Source organism: Haliaeetus albicilla, chromosome 18 (assembly GCF_947461875.1).
Source record: "Haliaeetus albicilla chromosome 18, bHalAlb1.1, whole genome shotgun sequence".
Taxonomy (NCBI): domain Eukaryota; kingdom Metazoa; phylum Chordata; class Aves; order Accipitriformes; family Accipitridae; genus Haliaeetus; species Haliaeetus albicilla.
This window is the reverse complement of record NC_091500.1, coordinates 29,029,008-29,043,312: the sequence shown is the minus strand read 5'-3', so window position 1 is coordinate 29,043,312 and position 14,305 is coordinate 29,029,008. Positions and strand designations below refer to the sequence as shown.

Below are 14,305 nucleotides of genomic sequence, written 5' to 3'. Positions count from 1 at the left end.
AATATCTTTGTGGCCTTGAGCGCTGGTCAAAATGAATTGGAGAGCACTGTTCTTGTTCCAGAAAGCTAGTAATTGAGACAACTGAGCTCTTTGAGATAGTGTACTTGATAACATAATTTTCTGAAACTACTTAAGCCAACAGCATTTTTAATTTTCTGTTCTTCCTAGCAGAGCTTATTTTCATTTGTACGCCTCAGTAAGGCAACTTCTAGGAATTGCAGTGGTTTAAGTAGTAACAGTAATTTGGTTATACTTATGGGAGCAGGAAGAGATGTTGCGAGAAGCAGTAACAGGGAAATAAACCCACACACATTCAATTGTCATCTTTATCTCACATCTCTCTGAAGTTATCTGAACATGTTTGCTACCTGAATAACTATCTTGTCAGTAGTGAACCTTGCTGATACCTTTCTACAAGCAGGTACTTTTTTGAGTATGTCTTAGCAGCTTTAGAGATACAAAACTTTATTTAATATGGATTCCGTGATTTAATTTCCTTCATATGTGGCATTCAGAGTCACACTCTGACTTTTTTTCCTCTTCTGTAGTACAAGACAAGCAAAGAGGGAAGTGTTATGGGTGTTACGGTGTCTCGAATTGCCATGCTGTCTCACTGTCAAGCCTTGTCTCAGGCCTGCAACTATTCTGAAGGTACGTGATGTCACAGAAACATCAAAGGAATGAAGGTTCAGTGACATCATTTTCAGTGGTTGCCTCTCATATTTTTAACAGCTGTCTATGAGTAACCAATACACAATAGTATTTACTTTAAAAAAAAAGGTAAAGAAAAAGTAAAAGAAAAAGCTGCAGATTAATTCTCCCCCAAAAGTGAAGACTGTCTGTAATCTTTTCCATCCAAAACTACATCAGTTTCATTACCATAGTGAAGAGGAATAAAAAGTGGGATTTGCATCGTGTCTAGAAAGTTAACAAGTCTGTTCTGATGAATCAAAAAGGGAGCAGATGAATCAGAAGTGAGGCATTTTCCAATGAGCTTGGGTCTCCCTCTCACTGTACTGATCACCCATTAAAATGTACCTCCAAACTCCTGTTCTTGATAGTGCGTGTAAATATTAAAGTACCTCTTGCATAAACTGGTTCCGTACTAGTCGCGTGAGGCTTTTTGGCTAACCCGGAAATGGAGATTGGAAATTGCTGATGGGAGTACAGAGTGTTCTGCTATAGGATATGGTTTTAGTCTGGTCTGCCTTGTAAATCAAGCTAATTTATATATCCATGACTGAAACTTTATTTTTAGAGCTGTATGTCATAGTACTTTAAAATGCAGAGTTTGTCTTTTGGAAGCCATCACTTTAATTTCCATTGCTTCTGGGAGTCAGTGCTTGAATGATGTTCTCTACTCTCTTCCCCTGCTACTGCTCATGCATAACGAGGTTAAGACCCTTTCTGTTCTACTGATGTACATTACAGGCTGGAATGTAATTTTCCTGCAACTTTCTGGGATGTGTTCCTTCTCTTAAATTGATGTTCAGTTGCATTATTTTGCCTAACAAGGAGCTCTGACTAGTAAAACGTATAATTAGACAAACAAGGCTCTGCACTTGCTTGCTCTATGTGTACCTCTTAGAGCAGATCTGACAGATTCAAATGACAGTTTCAAACGTGTGCAGATTCTAGCGTAAATAATGGTCACAGCTGTCCTGGAACATTTCACTTCAAAACTACAACTTTCTTCTCCCAGGTGAAACGATAGTGAATGTTTTGGATTTTAAGAAGGATGCAGGGTTGTGGCATGGCATTCTAACGGTGAGTTGAACCTGTAAAGACTTTCTGATGCATTTCATAACTCTTTATAATTGCAGCATTTGAGGACATGGTTGAGGACCATTACCTATTAAGTCAACCATTTCTCTCCCTGCTAGATCTGCAGTTCTCTGGAGGAAGTGTGGAATCATCCTCAGTAAACTTATGTGAATTCATGGTGGGGTAGGAGATGATGGGGAGTGAGGGTGACTCCTGTTTCTGCTTCCTAGTAGGTTTTGTGAGCCCTTTTCTAAAAATCTTTTTTCTGCTTTTCAGAATGTAATGAACAAACTGCATACTGTCAGTGTGCCCTATTCTGTGATGAAAACCTGTCCGCTGTCATGGGTGCAGAGAGTTCATGCCCACAAAGGTAACTGTGGGCTTTAGCTTGAAGTTCTCAGGGTAAATGAGCACAGGGCAATTAATTGAGGCTTGCTTGCTTTTGTGAGAATTTTCTCCTTTAGGAGTGTTGGAGTGTGTATTCATATGAAGATGACTCATGGAAAGCTTTTATTTGTCCTTATATGGTTGTTTTTGTGTTGGTTTGCAGCAAAAGTTGCTTTAGTCAAGTGTCGAGACTTGCACTGGGCCATGATGGCCCATCGAGACCAAAGAGACGTCAGTTTGAGTTCTCTACGCATGCTGATTGTAACTGATGGTGCAAATCCTTGTGAGTATGCGCATCCTGCTGTTTTCAGGAGAGAGGATTCTCAGCTAGTTGTCTCACAGGCTCAAGCTTAGCTCCTTTTGTAGATACTTCTGAGAAGATTTCAGTTAGGGCAGCTGTCTAGTAACACAGGGCTGTGGATTGTGGTACTTGAGCACCAGGGCAAGGAGTTTTCTGTGCTTTCATCCTTTGAGTATGAGTTGTGAAAGATACCGCAAAGTAAGAAACAGGAGAGTTGAATGGGGAGCTCTTGTGTGTAAAACAGAAATCTGGTCGACACAGTGAGATTAGTTTTAAATTGCTAACAGGGGATAAGGTAAAGGCTTTTAAGAAGAACTTTGGAGGGGGAAAAATCCCCAGAAAAATCTGCAAGGAATGCTGTTAGTGAAAAGGCTTAAAGAATGTTTGTCTAGATGGCACAAGGGATACTTGGAATACCATTAGACCTGTTTTGATTATGCACACTGCATGGAAACAGACCCTACACGCACTAATTTTTGGAGGTTTGGAAAATATTTTAAGCCTATTGTACCGTGAGCATGTAACAACTCTGAAGCAAACCAGGGGAGAAAAGCAGACTTGTTCAAGAGAATACGCCTGTTCCCAAGTCACATTTAGTAGGCACTTAAGCTCCTTCGTGGCTGCTATCTTGGAAGATGCTACCTGGAGTTTTTAGAAGTGATACAGTATATATACTCTGCAAATACACTGCACTTATTTCTAGGTTATTTTACGACAATTTTAAAAATGAAATTATGTAAAGCCATAGTGGCATATTTTCTTTCTTTCCAGGGTCTGTTTCCTCATGTGATGCCTTCCTGAGCTTGTTTCAGAGCCATGGGCTTAAACCAGAGGCAATTTGTCCATGTGCCACATCTCCAGAAGCAATGACTATTGCAATACGGAGGTAATGGGCATACAGCATTGCAGTCTATTTGCTAGATTAAGTGATCCAGGCTGAAGTTTGTTCACACATCAGTTGGTCATAGTTGACTTAAGCATGTAATAAGCTCCGCTGACATTTACTGTGTGTGCGCAGGTATTCAAGTTGTTAAACATTTCTCCTAAGATACGAGTGCTTTTTTTTTTCCTTTAAGATGTGTGACAGCTCAACAGTGCCTGTAAGAACTATGCACTGCTTTTTCTTACTCTTGATTTACACAGCTAGTGTGGTATTCTTGAATCTGAGATTAAATTTGGTATCACTTTGGACAGTCATTTTCATAGTCTGTTTCTGTCCATTGCTGCTTTCTGTAATAAATAGCCCTGTAAACATCTGGCCTGGGAGCTAGTGTTTAACATGGGTAAGCTGAAGAGCTGGAAGAAGAGTTGCACTTGCCCAAGAATACAGTTTCTTTTTGATCAATGTGGCTCTTCTGGGAGGCAGTCTCTATTGTCATCTCACAGTTTTAAATTTTTTGTGCGAAGAAAAGACATTGAAATAGGCATATTTCTGTTGCTGCGATATCTTCATCTGAGTCTAATAATAGCCTGTATGCCTGATTTAGTGTATTCTTTTTGTGTCCTTCAAAGGCCTGGGGTCCCTGGGGCACCTTTGCCTGGAAGAGCCATCCTGTCCATGAACGGGCTGAGTTTTGGTGTGATTCGTGTCAACACTGAAGATAAAAACTCTGCTCTCACTGTCCAGGATGTTGGCCATGTGATGCCAGGAGGTAAAAATGTGTTTCCTATAAGACCTTTTTGTGAATGGTCTGGAACAATTTAGGAAAAGAATCAGTAAATGTTCTCTCCCATATTCACCCTCAGTGTTGGGGGAGGTTAGGCAGTCCCCATACTGTGCTGTCATATCTGTCACGGTTAAATGTGTCAGTTCTTGTACAAGGCAAATCTTGGGGACTATTTTAACAATGCGTAATTTGTCCTAGGAATGATGTGTATAGTGAAACCTGATGGACCACCTCAGCTCTGTAAAACAGATGAGATTGGTGAAATCTGTGTTAGCTCCAGAGCAGGAGGAATGATGTATTACGGGTTGGCAGGGGTGACAAAGAATACATTTGAGGTATGTATAGTAGAATGCATCTTTCTTTCCCCATTTTCTGTGTAGAATCAATAGCCTTGTATAATCTCTTGGTTTTGTAACTTAAGTGTTAATGTTGTTTTTTAAAAAGATACCCTGAAAAACTCCTTACAGTTAGAAATATTCAGCATTCCCCTTTCATAAAGATCTCCCACACTGCTAAAACGACGACTGTACCGAGAATTCCCTCCCCTTCTCCTCATCACTTCACTCGCATGTAGTGCAATTCTTGATGTGAGGAATGTTTTTCTATCCTCAGGCAAATCCACTTTGCCTCCAATGTCCTCCCTTCTGTTGCAGGTTATCCCTGTGAATTCGGCTGGCTCTCCAGTGGGTGATGTGCCATTTGTCCGTTCTGGCTTGCTGGGTTTTGTTGGACCTGTAAGTAATACAGTTTTTGAGCTTGCATTGCTGTATTCTTTTGTTCGTGCTAGTAGCCTTCAATATTTAAAAGAAAAGCATTTGGGTACAGAAGTATGTGTAAGGATAGCTTGCTGTCGATAAGGTAGTTGAGAGTTAATGGGTTTGCCTGAGCCAGTAGGAACCCTTGCTTTTCCAGCACGTTGTCATTGCAGTGCCTTACTGCGTTGCTTGTTACATTTTGAGATTGCCAATTCTTCTAAAACCAAGTGTAAGAAGCTTTTTGTATGGCAGTTCTGCTATGCATGCTGGAGTGTCTTGTCTCACTGAGTGGCTAGGATGCTTCTCCTGGTTTAGTCATAAATGACATAATTCAAAGAGAAAGAAAACGTCTTTTATACAAATTCCATTGATCTAGCTATAGTTATGAAATACGCAAGTCATCAAAGACATTTGAGTATCTGCTTTATGTAAGTTACTCACAGATACCTTTTTATCTTTCAGGGCAGTTTGGTGTTTGTGGTTGGAAAAATGGATGGATTGCTGACAGTTAGCGGACGTAGACATAACGCCGATGACATTGTAGCAACTGGATTGGCAGTAGAGTCAATAAAAACAGTTTACAGAGGAAGGTTAGCGAAATAATCCTTGCCCCTCCCCATAAGTTTCTGCATGTAATATAGTGAAACAGGATCTTTAGTATGGTCTTCGATTTCTCAGTAACTGGTTTGTTTGTGTAGCTGAGTTAAAGTAAATATGGTTTTGGTTTAGACAGTAATTGGCCTGATCCTGCCCAGCACAGGTCTGTTTTCCCCACTGTCTGTTTGGCTTTTCAGCAAGTCTGTGTACTTTAGGGGAAGGAATCAAGTAACAAGATAAGTCAGCCACATGGAGGATTTAATTCTCTGTCTCTATAGAATTTACTTTTAAGCCTCTGTAGTACTTAGCTGCTGGCTGATGCTCTGCAGCAAGGAAGAGTTTCATTAATGTCCAAAGATACTTAATTTTATTTAGCAGTTGTGGACATATTTTTCTAGATCCTCAGGCAGGGTTGGAGCTCATGTCTCTAAGACTTAACAGGAGATTTTAAGCCGCCCAACATCATGTAGATACTTTTAAAGCTTTTATTGCATTGGTGGTTTGCCACAGGTTGGAACAGAAATATGATAGCAGGTTGAGAGGACAGGGGACTATGCTATGTAGAAATTTCATCAGAAGGTGGAATAAATTCCTTACATACTTCACAAAGTCTTTCCTTTTTGACTCAATTTTAATTGTCTAATGTTTTTTCTCTATCTTCGCCCCATGGGTTTTTTTTATGAGTTCTGTCTTTAGTCCGTTTCCTTGGCTTCCTATTCCCAAGGAGTAAAACTGGAATTTGTGCCAATATGGGTCTCCCCTTTTCCTTAGGATTGCTGTGTTCTCAGTATCTGTCTTCTATGACGAGAGGATTGTGGTGGTTGCAGAGCAGAGGCCAGATGCCTCTGAAGAGGACAGTTTTCAGTGGATGAGTCGAGTGTTGCAGGTAAGCCCACTTACGTAGGTGGACGAGGTGAGTTTGTGCAGTTTTTCAGTGTGTGGGCAGATCAGAGGCCATCAGCATGCCCCAGATGGAAAGAGCACAGGCTCATGATCCCTCTTGGCACAAGGTATTTTTACAGGGTCACAAGCTGGGTACATCTGCTGCGTACAAGCTGTTCTGTTGTGTCCTGAAGGTCCTCGGAAAGCGGCTGCAACACTGAGTAGCGTAGGATCTGACAAAGTGGTTAGCATTATGCTAGCAAGATGACTGTGTAGAGAAACACAGTTGCCTGTCAGCACTGCAAAGCAGACCCAGTGCTCAAGCTTAGGAGCTCTGCCTTTAGTCTTGGACCATGCTGGTGCTCAAAATTATGCTTTAAAGCCGCCTTTATCTTTGGAATTGCATTTTCAGCAGGGAGACAGTAAGCAGAGAAAGGTTAAAACAGCTGAATGAGTGTAGTCCTAAGAAAGTAGAATGAGTAGAAAATACTTACCTTGAGAGCTACCTGCATTGCATGTATGTCATTCCTTGGAATGATGTTTCATCTTGTAACATATGCAAACTGGGAAGAAAAATCAGGGAAGTATCTGGTGGTCTGAATAAATGTATTAGATGCCTAAATGCTGAGGTGGACAAAAGGTAACAGAGTGTGATGGTTCAGAGGAGACGGATAAAACCCTAAGATCAAAAATCATACGATTCATCAAGCAACTGTGTATGTTCTGGGATTTTGGTCATGAAAGATTTAAAAATGGATTTCTTGTATATGAAATGGACGATAAAGGCAGGGATGCTGACAAGCACTGAACTCTTACCATAGGGCTTGCTGATGTTACAGAGGTGAAATGGAACGATATTGACTGACTTGCTCCTCCAATACCTTATAAATGCAGGGATTTGTCTTGCAGTAGGTCAGTCCAGCCAGTAACAGTAGACTGTCTTCAGTAGTACCAAGAATTCAAGGGACCCATCTTTCCTTTCTCTAGGCAATTGACAGCATTCACCAAGTGGGTGTATACTGCCTTGCTCTTGTGCCAGCCAACACATTGCCAAAAACTCCATTGGGAGGGATCCATATCTCTCAAACTAAACAGCACTTTCTGGAGGGCTCTCTGCATCCGTGCAACATCCTCATGTGCCCGCACACGTGTGTGACAAACTTGCCAAAACCCAGGCAGAAACAACCAGGTAACATGAACCCCTTTTGTTTAATGTTAGTAAACTGAAGTTCGCTACCTCAGACCTGGGAAGCTGAGTGATGCCTCTGACACTGAGTGTCCTTCTTGCTGGGGATCAGAGCTTGTCTTGTGGTCCATGGCTGAGGAGTGTTTGAGGCCTCTCTTTGCATGTGTCAGTCAGGAATTTTGATTCCTACCTTTGAACTCATTGGGATTCTCTCTACTGATGAATAGGAGACAAGCCTTCTGAACTCCGTCAGTGAGCTTTCATTGCCTCTCTTCTTGCATTCATGCCCGGGAGCAGTGCGATCCTACAGAGAATCTTTGTACCTTTGCTTTCCTGCAGATTGTAGTTCTAGGCAGCTCCTTCCCCTTTGCATTAAAAATCCACATTTCATGTGGCTGTTCTTTATCAACAGGCGTTGGCCCTGCCTCTGTGATGGTGGGGAACCTGGTTGCTGGGAAGCGTATTGCTCAAGCCTCTGGAAGAGATCTTGGTCAAATAGAAGACAATGATTTAGTTAAAAAGGTAAATCAGTGTTTGTTACAGCTAGAGAATGGGAAAGAATTTACCTTACAGCTGAATGCAAAGCAGCAATGTGAAGCACTTAAGTACTGCCTCTGAAGTAGAAGCACTAGTATTTAATTACTGCCTCTCTGTTTCAGCACCAGTTCCTGACAGAGGTATTACAGTGGAGAGCTCAAGCGACTCCTGACCACCCACTCTTCCTTTTATTAAATGCCAAGGTACAGTCAGTGCTGAGCTGTTGTTTTTTTAAGGTCCACAGCATGTTATTCAGCGCAAGTTTGAGACTGTCTTTAAAATCTTTTGCCCACTCCAGTGTCCTCTATTTAGTCTCTGTATTGGATTTTGCCCATAGATTTGTAACTTAAAATTTGAACCTTTGAACCTATAGGTCACTTCATCTAATTGACTGTCATGGTTCAATGCTTCATTTTAAAACTGAGCGTGTTTGTAGGTCCCACTGGTTCCTGTATCATTTAATGGTGTATCCCTGTTGAGTATATTCTGGCAAGGTTCTGGTGCAAGAAGACCTGAACTGACTCCCTGGAAGGTAGAATTTTCTAGAGCAGATCTAACTCCATCTCTTATCTTTTTGATATTGTAGTGGATAATTGGCTCAATGAATGCCAGCAGCCTATAGGTATAGATAACTAGTAGCTATAGACTGATGCTAGCAAGCAAGTTGGGGGTTTTTTTTGTTTGGGTTTTTGTTTTTTTTTTTTACAGCGGCCCTTTTACTGACACGTGTGTTGTGCCAGGCCCTGTTTAGAACATTTTTGTCTCCTTTCAAGGGAACCACTGTGTGCACAGCCACCTGCCTTCAGTTGCACAAAAAGGCTGAGAGAATTGCATCAGTTCTGTGTGACAAAGGACATCTCAATGCAGGAGACAATGTGGTGCTTCTTTATCCTCCTGGTAAGCAAGTTTTAATAATGACTGCATCCCACTGTACAAATGCAGCATGGTCTGTCTTTGAAATCTCATTGAGATCTGCAAGTATAGGAGAGATCATTGAAACAGCAATGCCTTAAGGACTGCATAACTCACTGATCTAGTTTTGACTCCGGAGAGGGCTGTCCTAATGTCTTGCAATTGCAGTATCAGGACTCAAACTTTGTTTCTCTAGAGTTTTGGAAAAGCCAATTTGTACCTTCTTACTGCTGACTAGATCTTGCTGTGTCATCAAAGACTTCTGTGGTTATCAAAGATCCTCTGGTATGATATGTTCACTACAAGGTTATTAGAAACTTGTGACCGCACTGCATGTGCTTGAGAACTGTGCTAGTCACCCTCCCAGAGACTCCTCAGCTCCTGGTCTACGCAGATCTTGTTTGTCCGAAGTCACGTTGCCAGTTGGCAGCTTTTCATCCAGGGAGAGCATGTAGTTTGCTATGAGAAATGGCAGGGTGGCTTCTGGTAGAAACTGGTGCCATTGCCTTCAGCTGTGCAGAAAATGGGCACTTTCTCTGAGACTGTTGAGTGCCTTTTCTACAGCAGTAGACTGGGAACAGTGGGAAGTGCAGTCTTGCCTACTGTGGCCAGTAGCACACAGCTTTATCACTTGGCCTGTGTAAGATGCTCACTGCTAGTGAGAGATGTTCTCTGGCGTGTGTACTTCTTGCCCTACCAGTCAATTCTGCTTGTCCTGACTGACTTTTGAGTCATTTGGCACTTGGGACGTTCTTTTCCTGTAAGATGGATACGGTTTTCTGTGTGGTCGGTCTCCTCTACTTTCCCAGTCCCCTATCCCAAGCTTTCTTAGCTTCCTTGTTGTTCTCCCCGCGGTGTTTGGACTGCTTATGTTGCACATCTGTGCTGTGGAAGTGACTAGTGTGTGTACTTTCCTCTAACGGAAATTGTAACCAATGCTTGGCGAAAAAGTACTTGGGGGGGGAAAGGCTGGTGTTACCAAGGTGTCCATCCACCAGTGTCCTACACTACAGCCTATTGTGTCCTTGCAGGCATTGAGCTAATCACCGCATTCTATGGCTGTTTGTATGCTGGCTGCATCCCTGTGACCGTGAGACCACCTCATGCTCAGAGCCTCGCTGCTACGCTGCCCACTGTGCGAATGATCGTGGAAGTGAGTAACGGGGCTGTAGCTGAGAAGCACATCTTATAACTGAAGGACAGTGGCTTTGTTCATAAAATGCAAGAGCCACCTGTCTTTATGTGGCAAGACGAATTGCTACAAAACGGGTGGTTTCTGAGAGATACTAGCGTGCGGTGTTACCGCCTAAAATTTTGCACTGACGCTCCTTACTGCTGGGCAAGTGCAAATCCTGCTATTAGTTACTTTCCAAGCCCAGTAACCAGGAAGGGACCATGGCGGGAAAAGCTAGATGGAGACTGTGTAATGTTCTCACCTGCTCGAAAAGTCCCGACATGGTTATTTGCACTTTAGTCTGCATTGGGGTTTTAGTGAAGGAAGAGTAGAGAGCAGTGTGTTGCAAAAGCCAAAAAAATGAATGCAATTTTGCTGGGGGAAGCTGGCTACAGATGGTAAAATACACTCTCTGAACATCAAATCTTGCAATGACAGTGCCACTGGGACATGCTTTTGTCTTTCTTTTTTTTTGGTAAGTATTTATCTTTTTAGGTCAGCAAAGCTGCCTGTATTCTCACAACCCAGACCTTGATGAGACTACTGAAATCCAGAGAGGCAGCTGCTGCTGTAGATGTGAAAACCTGGCCAACCATCATTGACACAGGTGTGGTCCATGGGCTAAAAGACTTTTTGAAGTTCTGCGTAGGGGTTACCATTGGCTTCCAAAGGGACTGTCCCACATTTCAGATGCTAACTGAATGGCTCTTAAGAATTTGTTTGAATATTCAGAAAAACTATCCAAGATATAAGCTAGGTCTGAGCTTGTTTACTGACATCTCTTCGGCATTTGTTGGGCTACATGTGGAAAGTAATTTTACTGAAAAGCCATGTTACAGACAACTGTTAATTTCCTTAAGACAAGAGCAAGTTCGTCTTTTCTCCCTTTTCTTGAGAATAAATAACTTTCTACATGGGAACTTTAGCAAGAGTCTTGTCATATAGTAGTCTGTCTCTTTTTGAAAGAGACTTAATAGAAAACGTTATGGTCCATCTCGGGCTTTTTGAAACTTGTGTTCTCCTTTCAAATACCAGTTCAGTAATCAAAAATTAACCATGTTTGTTCCTTTCTTGTACAGATGACTTGCCCAGGAAGCGGCTGTCTCAGATCTATAAGCCACCTACGCCTGAAATGTTAGCATATCTAGATTTTAGTGTTTCCACAACAGGCATGCTTACAGGAGTAAAGGTACAGTAAAATGTTTTCAGAAGGTGGGTTTTTCGGTGTCTTGTCTTTTGCTGCTATTCTGAACCACCTCTCCCCTTGACCTCCACCTCCACCATAGCTGGCTCTTGTAGCTTAAATGAAGACCACGCTTTTCTTCTGAGGTATGGATTTGCTGCAGACAATGCCGTGTGGCTAGGAAGACAGGCCTCCACAGTGGGCATCAGGAATTCTGCTGCTGCCTCCCACTGGAGAGCTGCCGGTTAGGAGAGCAGTAAGCAATGCGAGTAGCATAGCTGTGAGCTTCTGCTTTCCTCCCACCAAAAGCAGAACAGGAATGCAGTTGACAAAGAGGAGGATAAGAAACTAAAAAATGAAAACCTTAGACTGTCATTAATGACCAGCTGTGTTTAGAGTCTGAGATGCCTAAAGCTTTTAATCATTAGCTGTTGATATCACTATTTCTGGTTTACTGTGGCTCAGAGGGTTCTGCAATGCTCTGCCTCTGCTATGGAAGATAAGGGAAGAGAAAACATAGTTTCTGGAGAAGTGTTACGAAGGCAAACCTGTCTTTATTCTTATCCACCTGTCTTGAGAAGTCCTATTTTGATGTCCTTGAATTTCAGCACAGTTTCTCTGTCTCTTGTGTTGCAGATGTCCCACGCAGCAGTGAGTGGCCTTTGCCGGGCAATCAAGCTTCAATGTGAGCTCTACTCCTCTCGGCAGATTGCAATTTGTCTTGACCCCTATTGTGGACTAGGTTTTGTGCTCTGGTGCCTTTGCAGGTATGACTTTTGAGGGGAAAAAGGAAAAGATTAACTCTTGGCTGGTTATAAATGGGAAATGGCAGTCCACATCTTTTATCTGGTGTAATTACAGACAGATTATGTTGACATTACCAAAATGACTGTTTTTCTGTAAGGGGAGAATTGGTCATTGAACTGACAATAATATGTTCCCTTTTCCTGCAGATTAGCAAGATGTTATCCTATCTTGATTATGCGTTTTTGTGCTGCCAAATATTACTGGCTCCAAAACGTTTCTCTTGCCTTTCTTCCTTGATTATATGTTGCAGTAAGGGAGTTTTCATTCTGTAAACTGTGTGGTTGAGCCAGTTCTCTTCCTTCACTCTGACAGTGTGTGTGCACATTTCTGTGTGTATAAATTGTTATTCTTGTACAGTAAGCTGTATTTTTAAAACAATGTTGCTACAGAAGGTGGGCATTGGAGCTATTATCAGTTTGCCTCAGATGCAGTCCCACAACCTGCTTTTGGCCTAGCAGGAATGTAACACAAAAATACAGTAAATATTAATTTAAAGATAACTACATGCTACACAAAAATATTTTCTTCCTTAATGTTCTTCACAGTGTGTATTCTGGACACCAGTCAATATTAATTCCTCCTATGGAGCTGGAATCCAATCTTTTTCTCTGGTTATCTACTGTCAGCCAGTATAAAATAAGGGACACTTTCTGTTCCTATTCAGTCATGGAACTGTGCACAAAGGGACTTGGAAACCAAGTTGAAATGTTAAAGGTAAGAAATGTTTCCTGAACATTATGTTACATAATGGTAGTAAAGCAAAGCAATATGATTGTTAAATACAGCAGTTTTCCTATTGCACAAGTCTCCAGTCCACAGCTTGCTCAAAAAGTAAAAGCAACAAAAAATGTTTGCAGCCCTAGGAAATTAAAAGGAAGGAAATTGAGTAGGGTGTAGGTAGCACGTTGCCAGTGAGTGTCAGGGACTGCTGGGCAAACCCTGAGGAGAGGATGCCAGCAGCAGAATGCTATGCAGAAGAATTGCTTATATAACAGTCTGCAGTGAAGGCTCAGACCAGCACATGATGTAAAGCACACATGTTAGGCAATTTGCTAAATAGAGGTGTTTTCTCCTTGGAGATGAGAGGAAGGAAAAAAAATAGCTACAATAAAACGCTTGAGGTGGCTTTTTGCATGGGGTTTACTGAAATAGTGTACTCAATCTGTGAGATTAAGGATCAGTCTTGTTCTGTTGGTGGCATAGAGTTCTGAAGGTGTCTGCTTTGGGGTGTGTCACCAGTTAAACAGCATAATGCACAGATTTGAACAACTGGCTAGTGCTGTTCAGTGCATTTATGATCATGTCTAGAAATAATAATGGATTCTGGTCCCAGTTTTGTTGAAGACTCAGTGTAATCCCAGTAAATGACTTTACTCTCACTTGGTTTGCTTTCCATCTATATAAATAGTGAATAACAGATGTAATCTTAGCTGAAAAGCACTGCAGAAGCATGTGATGCTATGTTCTGTAGCAGAGGAAGAAGCACTGTTAATGCATATTTTGTTGTAGCAGTATTTCTAGGCTCTGGTCAGACACATTTTATAATTACACACAGAAGGTGAAAAGAGGAAATAACTTGAACAAAAGAACAGGGTTTGTCCTGCATTTCCCAAGTAATTTCCAGGGATAAAAAGCAAATGTCACTTCTTGTGAGGGGCCAGATCTTGGTGCAGTGTGGCAGAGGTAATTAACACATACAGGCCTTTGCACTCATTTGTGGTTTTGACAGGCACGAGGAATTAATCTGTCCTGTGTCCGGACTTGTGTGGTAGTTGCAGAGGAACGGCCACGAGTTTCTCTCACTCATTCCTTCTCCAAGCTCTTCAAAGACATTGGCCTGTCGCCTCGTGCTGTAAGCACCACCTTTGGATCAAGAGTCAACGTTGCTATCTGTTTACAGGTAACGTGAGTGCTTTCTAGTGCAGGTGGTGTCACTAGCATCGGATTTCCAGATTCAGTCGTATTCTGAATCAGCAAGCTTCCTAATCTGCACACGCTTCTGCCCAACATCTGCTTTGTAGAGAACAGCTGGCACAAGATTTAAGCAGCTTCTTTTGTTTTCAACTGCCAGATTCTATCACAGATGCTCAAAACAACTGAAACATGACATTAGAGAACTGTTTATTTCCATGTAAACAATGACTAGTTGCACT

General features: G+C 41.9%; 1 protein-coding gene across 6 annotated transcripts in view; it reads left to right on the top strand.

Annotated features, from left to right (window-relative positions):
• Positions 1 to 14,305, top strand: part of DIP2B (disco interacting protein 2 homolog B) — a 69,333-nt gene that overhangs the window by 48,239 nt on the left and 6,789 nt on the right. For 4 of the 6 annotated variants that reach the window (XM_069806210.1, XM_069806207.1, XM_069806206.1 and 1 more), the window contains 21 exons: positions 549 to 651; positions 1,703 to 1,767; positions 2,041 to 2,134; positions 2,315 to 2,434; positions 3,224 to 3,338; positions 3,965 to 4,104; positions 4,318 to 4,454; positions 4,773 to 4,853; positions 5,337 to 5,464; positions 6,243 to 6,357; positions 7,341 to 7,542; positions 7,952 to 8,061; positions 8,199 to 8,279; positions 8,513 to 8,608; positions 8,850 to 8,973; positions 10,020 to 10,141; positions 10,658 to 10,769; positions 11,242 to 11,351; positions 11,982 to 12,112; positions 12,698 to 12,866; positions 13,882 to 14,052. In XM_069806210.1, coding sequence (XP_069662311.1) covers positions 549 to 651; positions 1,703 to 1,767; positions 2,041 to 2,134; positions 2,315 to 2,434; positions 3,224 to 3,338; positions 3,965 to 4,104; positions 4,318 to 4,454; positions 4,773 to 4,853; positions 5,337 to 5,464; positions 6,243 to 6,357; positions 7,341 to 7,542; positions 7,952 to 8,061; positions 8,199 to 8,279; positions 8,513 to 8,608; positions 8,850 to 8,973; positions 10,020 to 10,141; positions 10,658 to 10,769; positions 11,242 to 11,351; positions 11,982 to 12,112; positions 12,698 to 12,866; positions 13,882 to 14,052 — 2,526 coding nt within the window. Of the gene's footprint in view, positions 1 to 548; positions 652 to 1,702; positions 1,768 to 2,040; positions 2,135 to 2,314; positions 2,435 to 3,223; positions 3,339 to 3,964; positions 4,105 to 4,317; positions 4,455 to 4,772; positions 4,854 to 5,336; positions 5,465 to 6,242; positions 6,358 to 7,340; positions 7,543 to 7,951; positions 8,062 to 8,198; positions 8,280 to 8,512; positions 8,609 to 8,849; positions 8,974 to 10,019; positions 10,142 to 10,657; positions 10,770 to 11,241; positions 11,352 to 11,981; positions 12,113 to 12,697; positions 12,867 to 13,881; positions 14,053 to 14,305 lie in introns of those variants that run through there. The other 2 variants (XM_069806209.1, XR_011328656.1) reach the window with 2 other exon arrangements.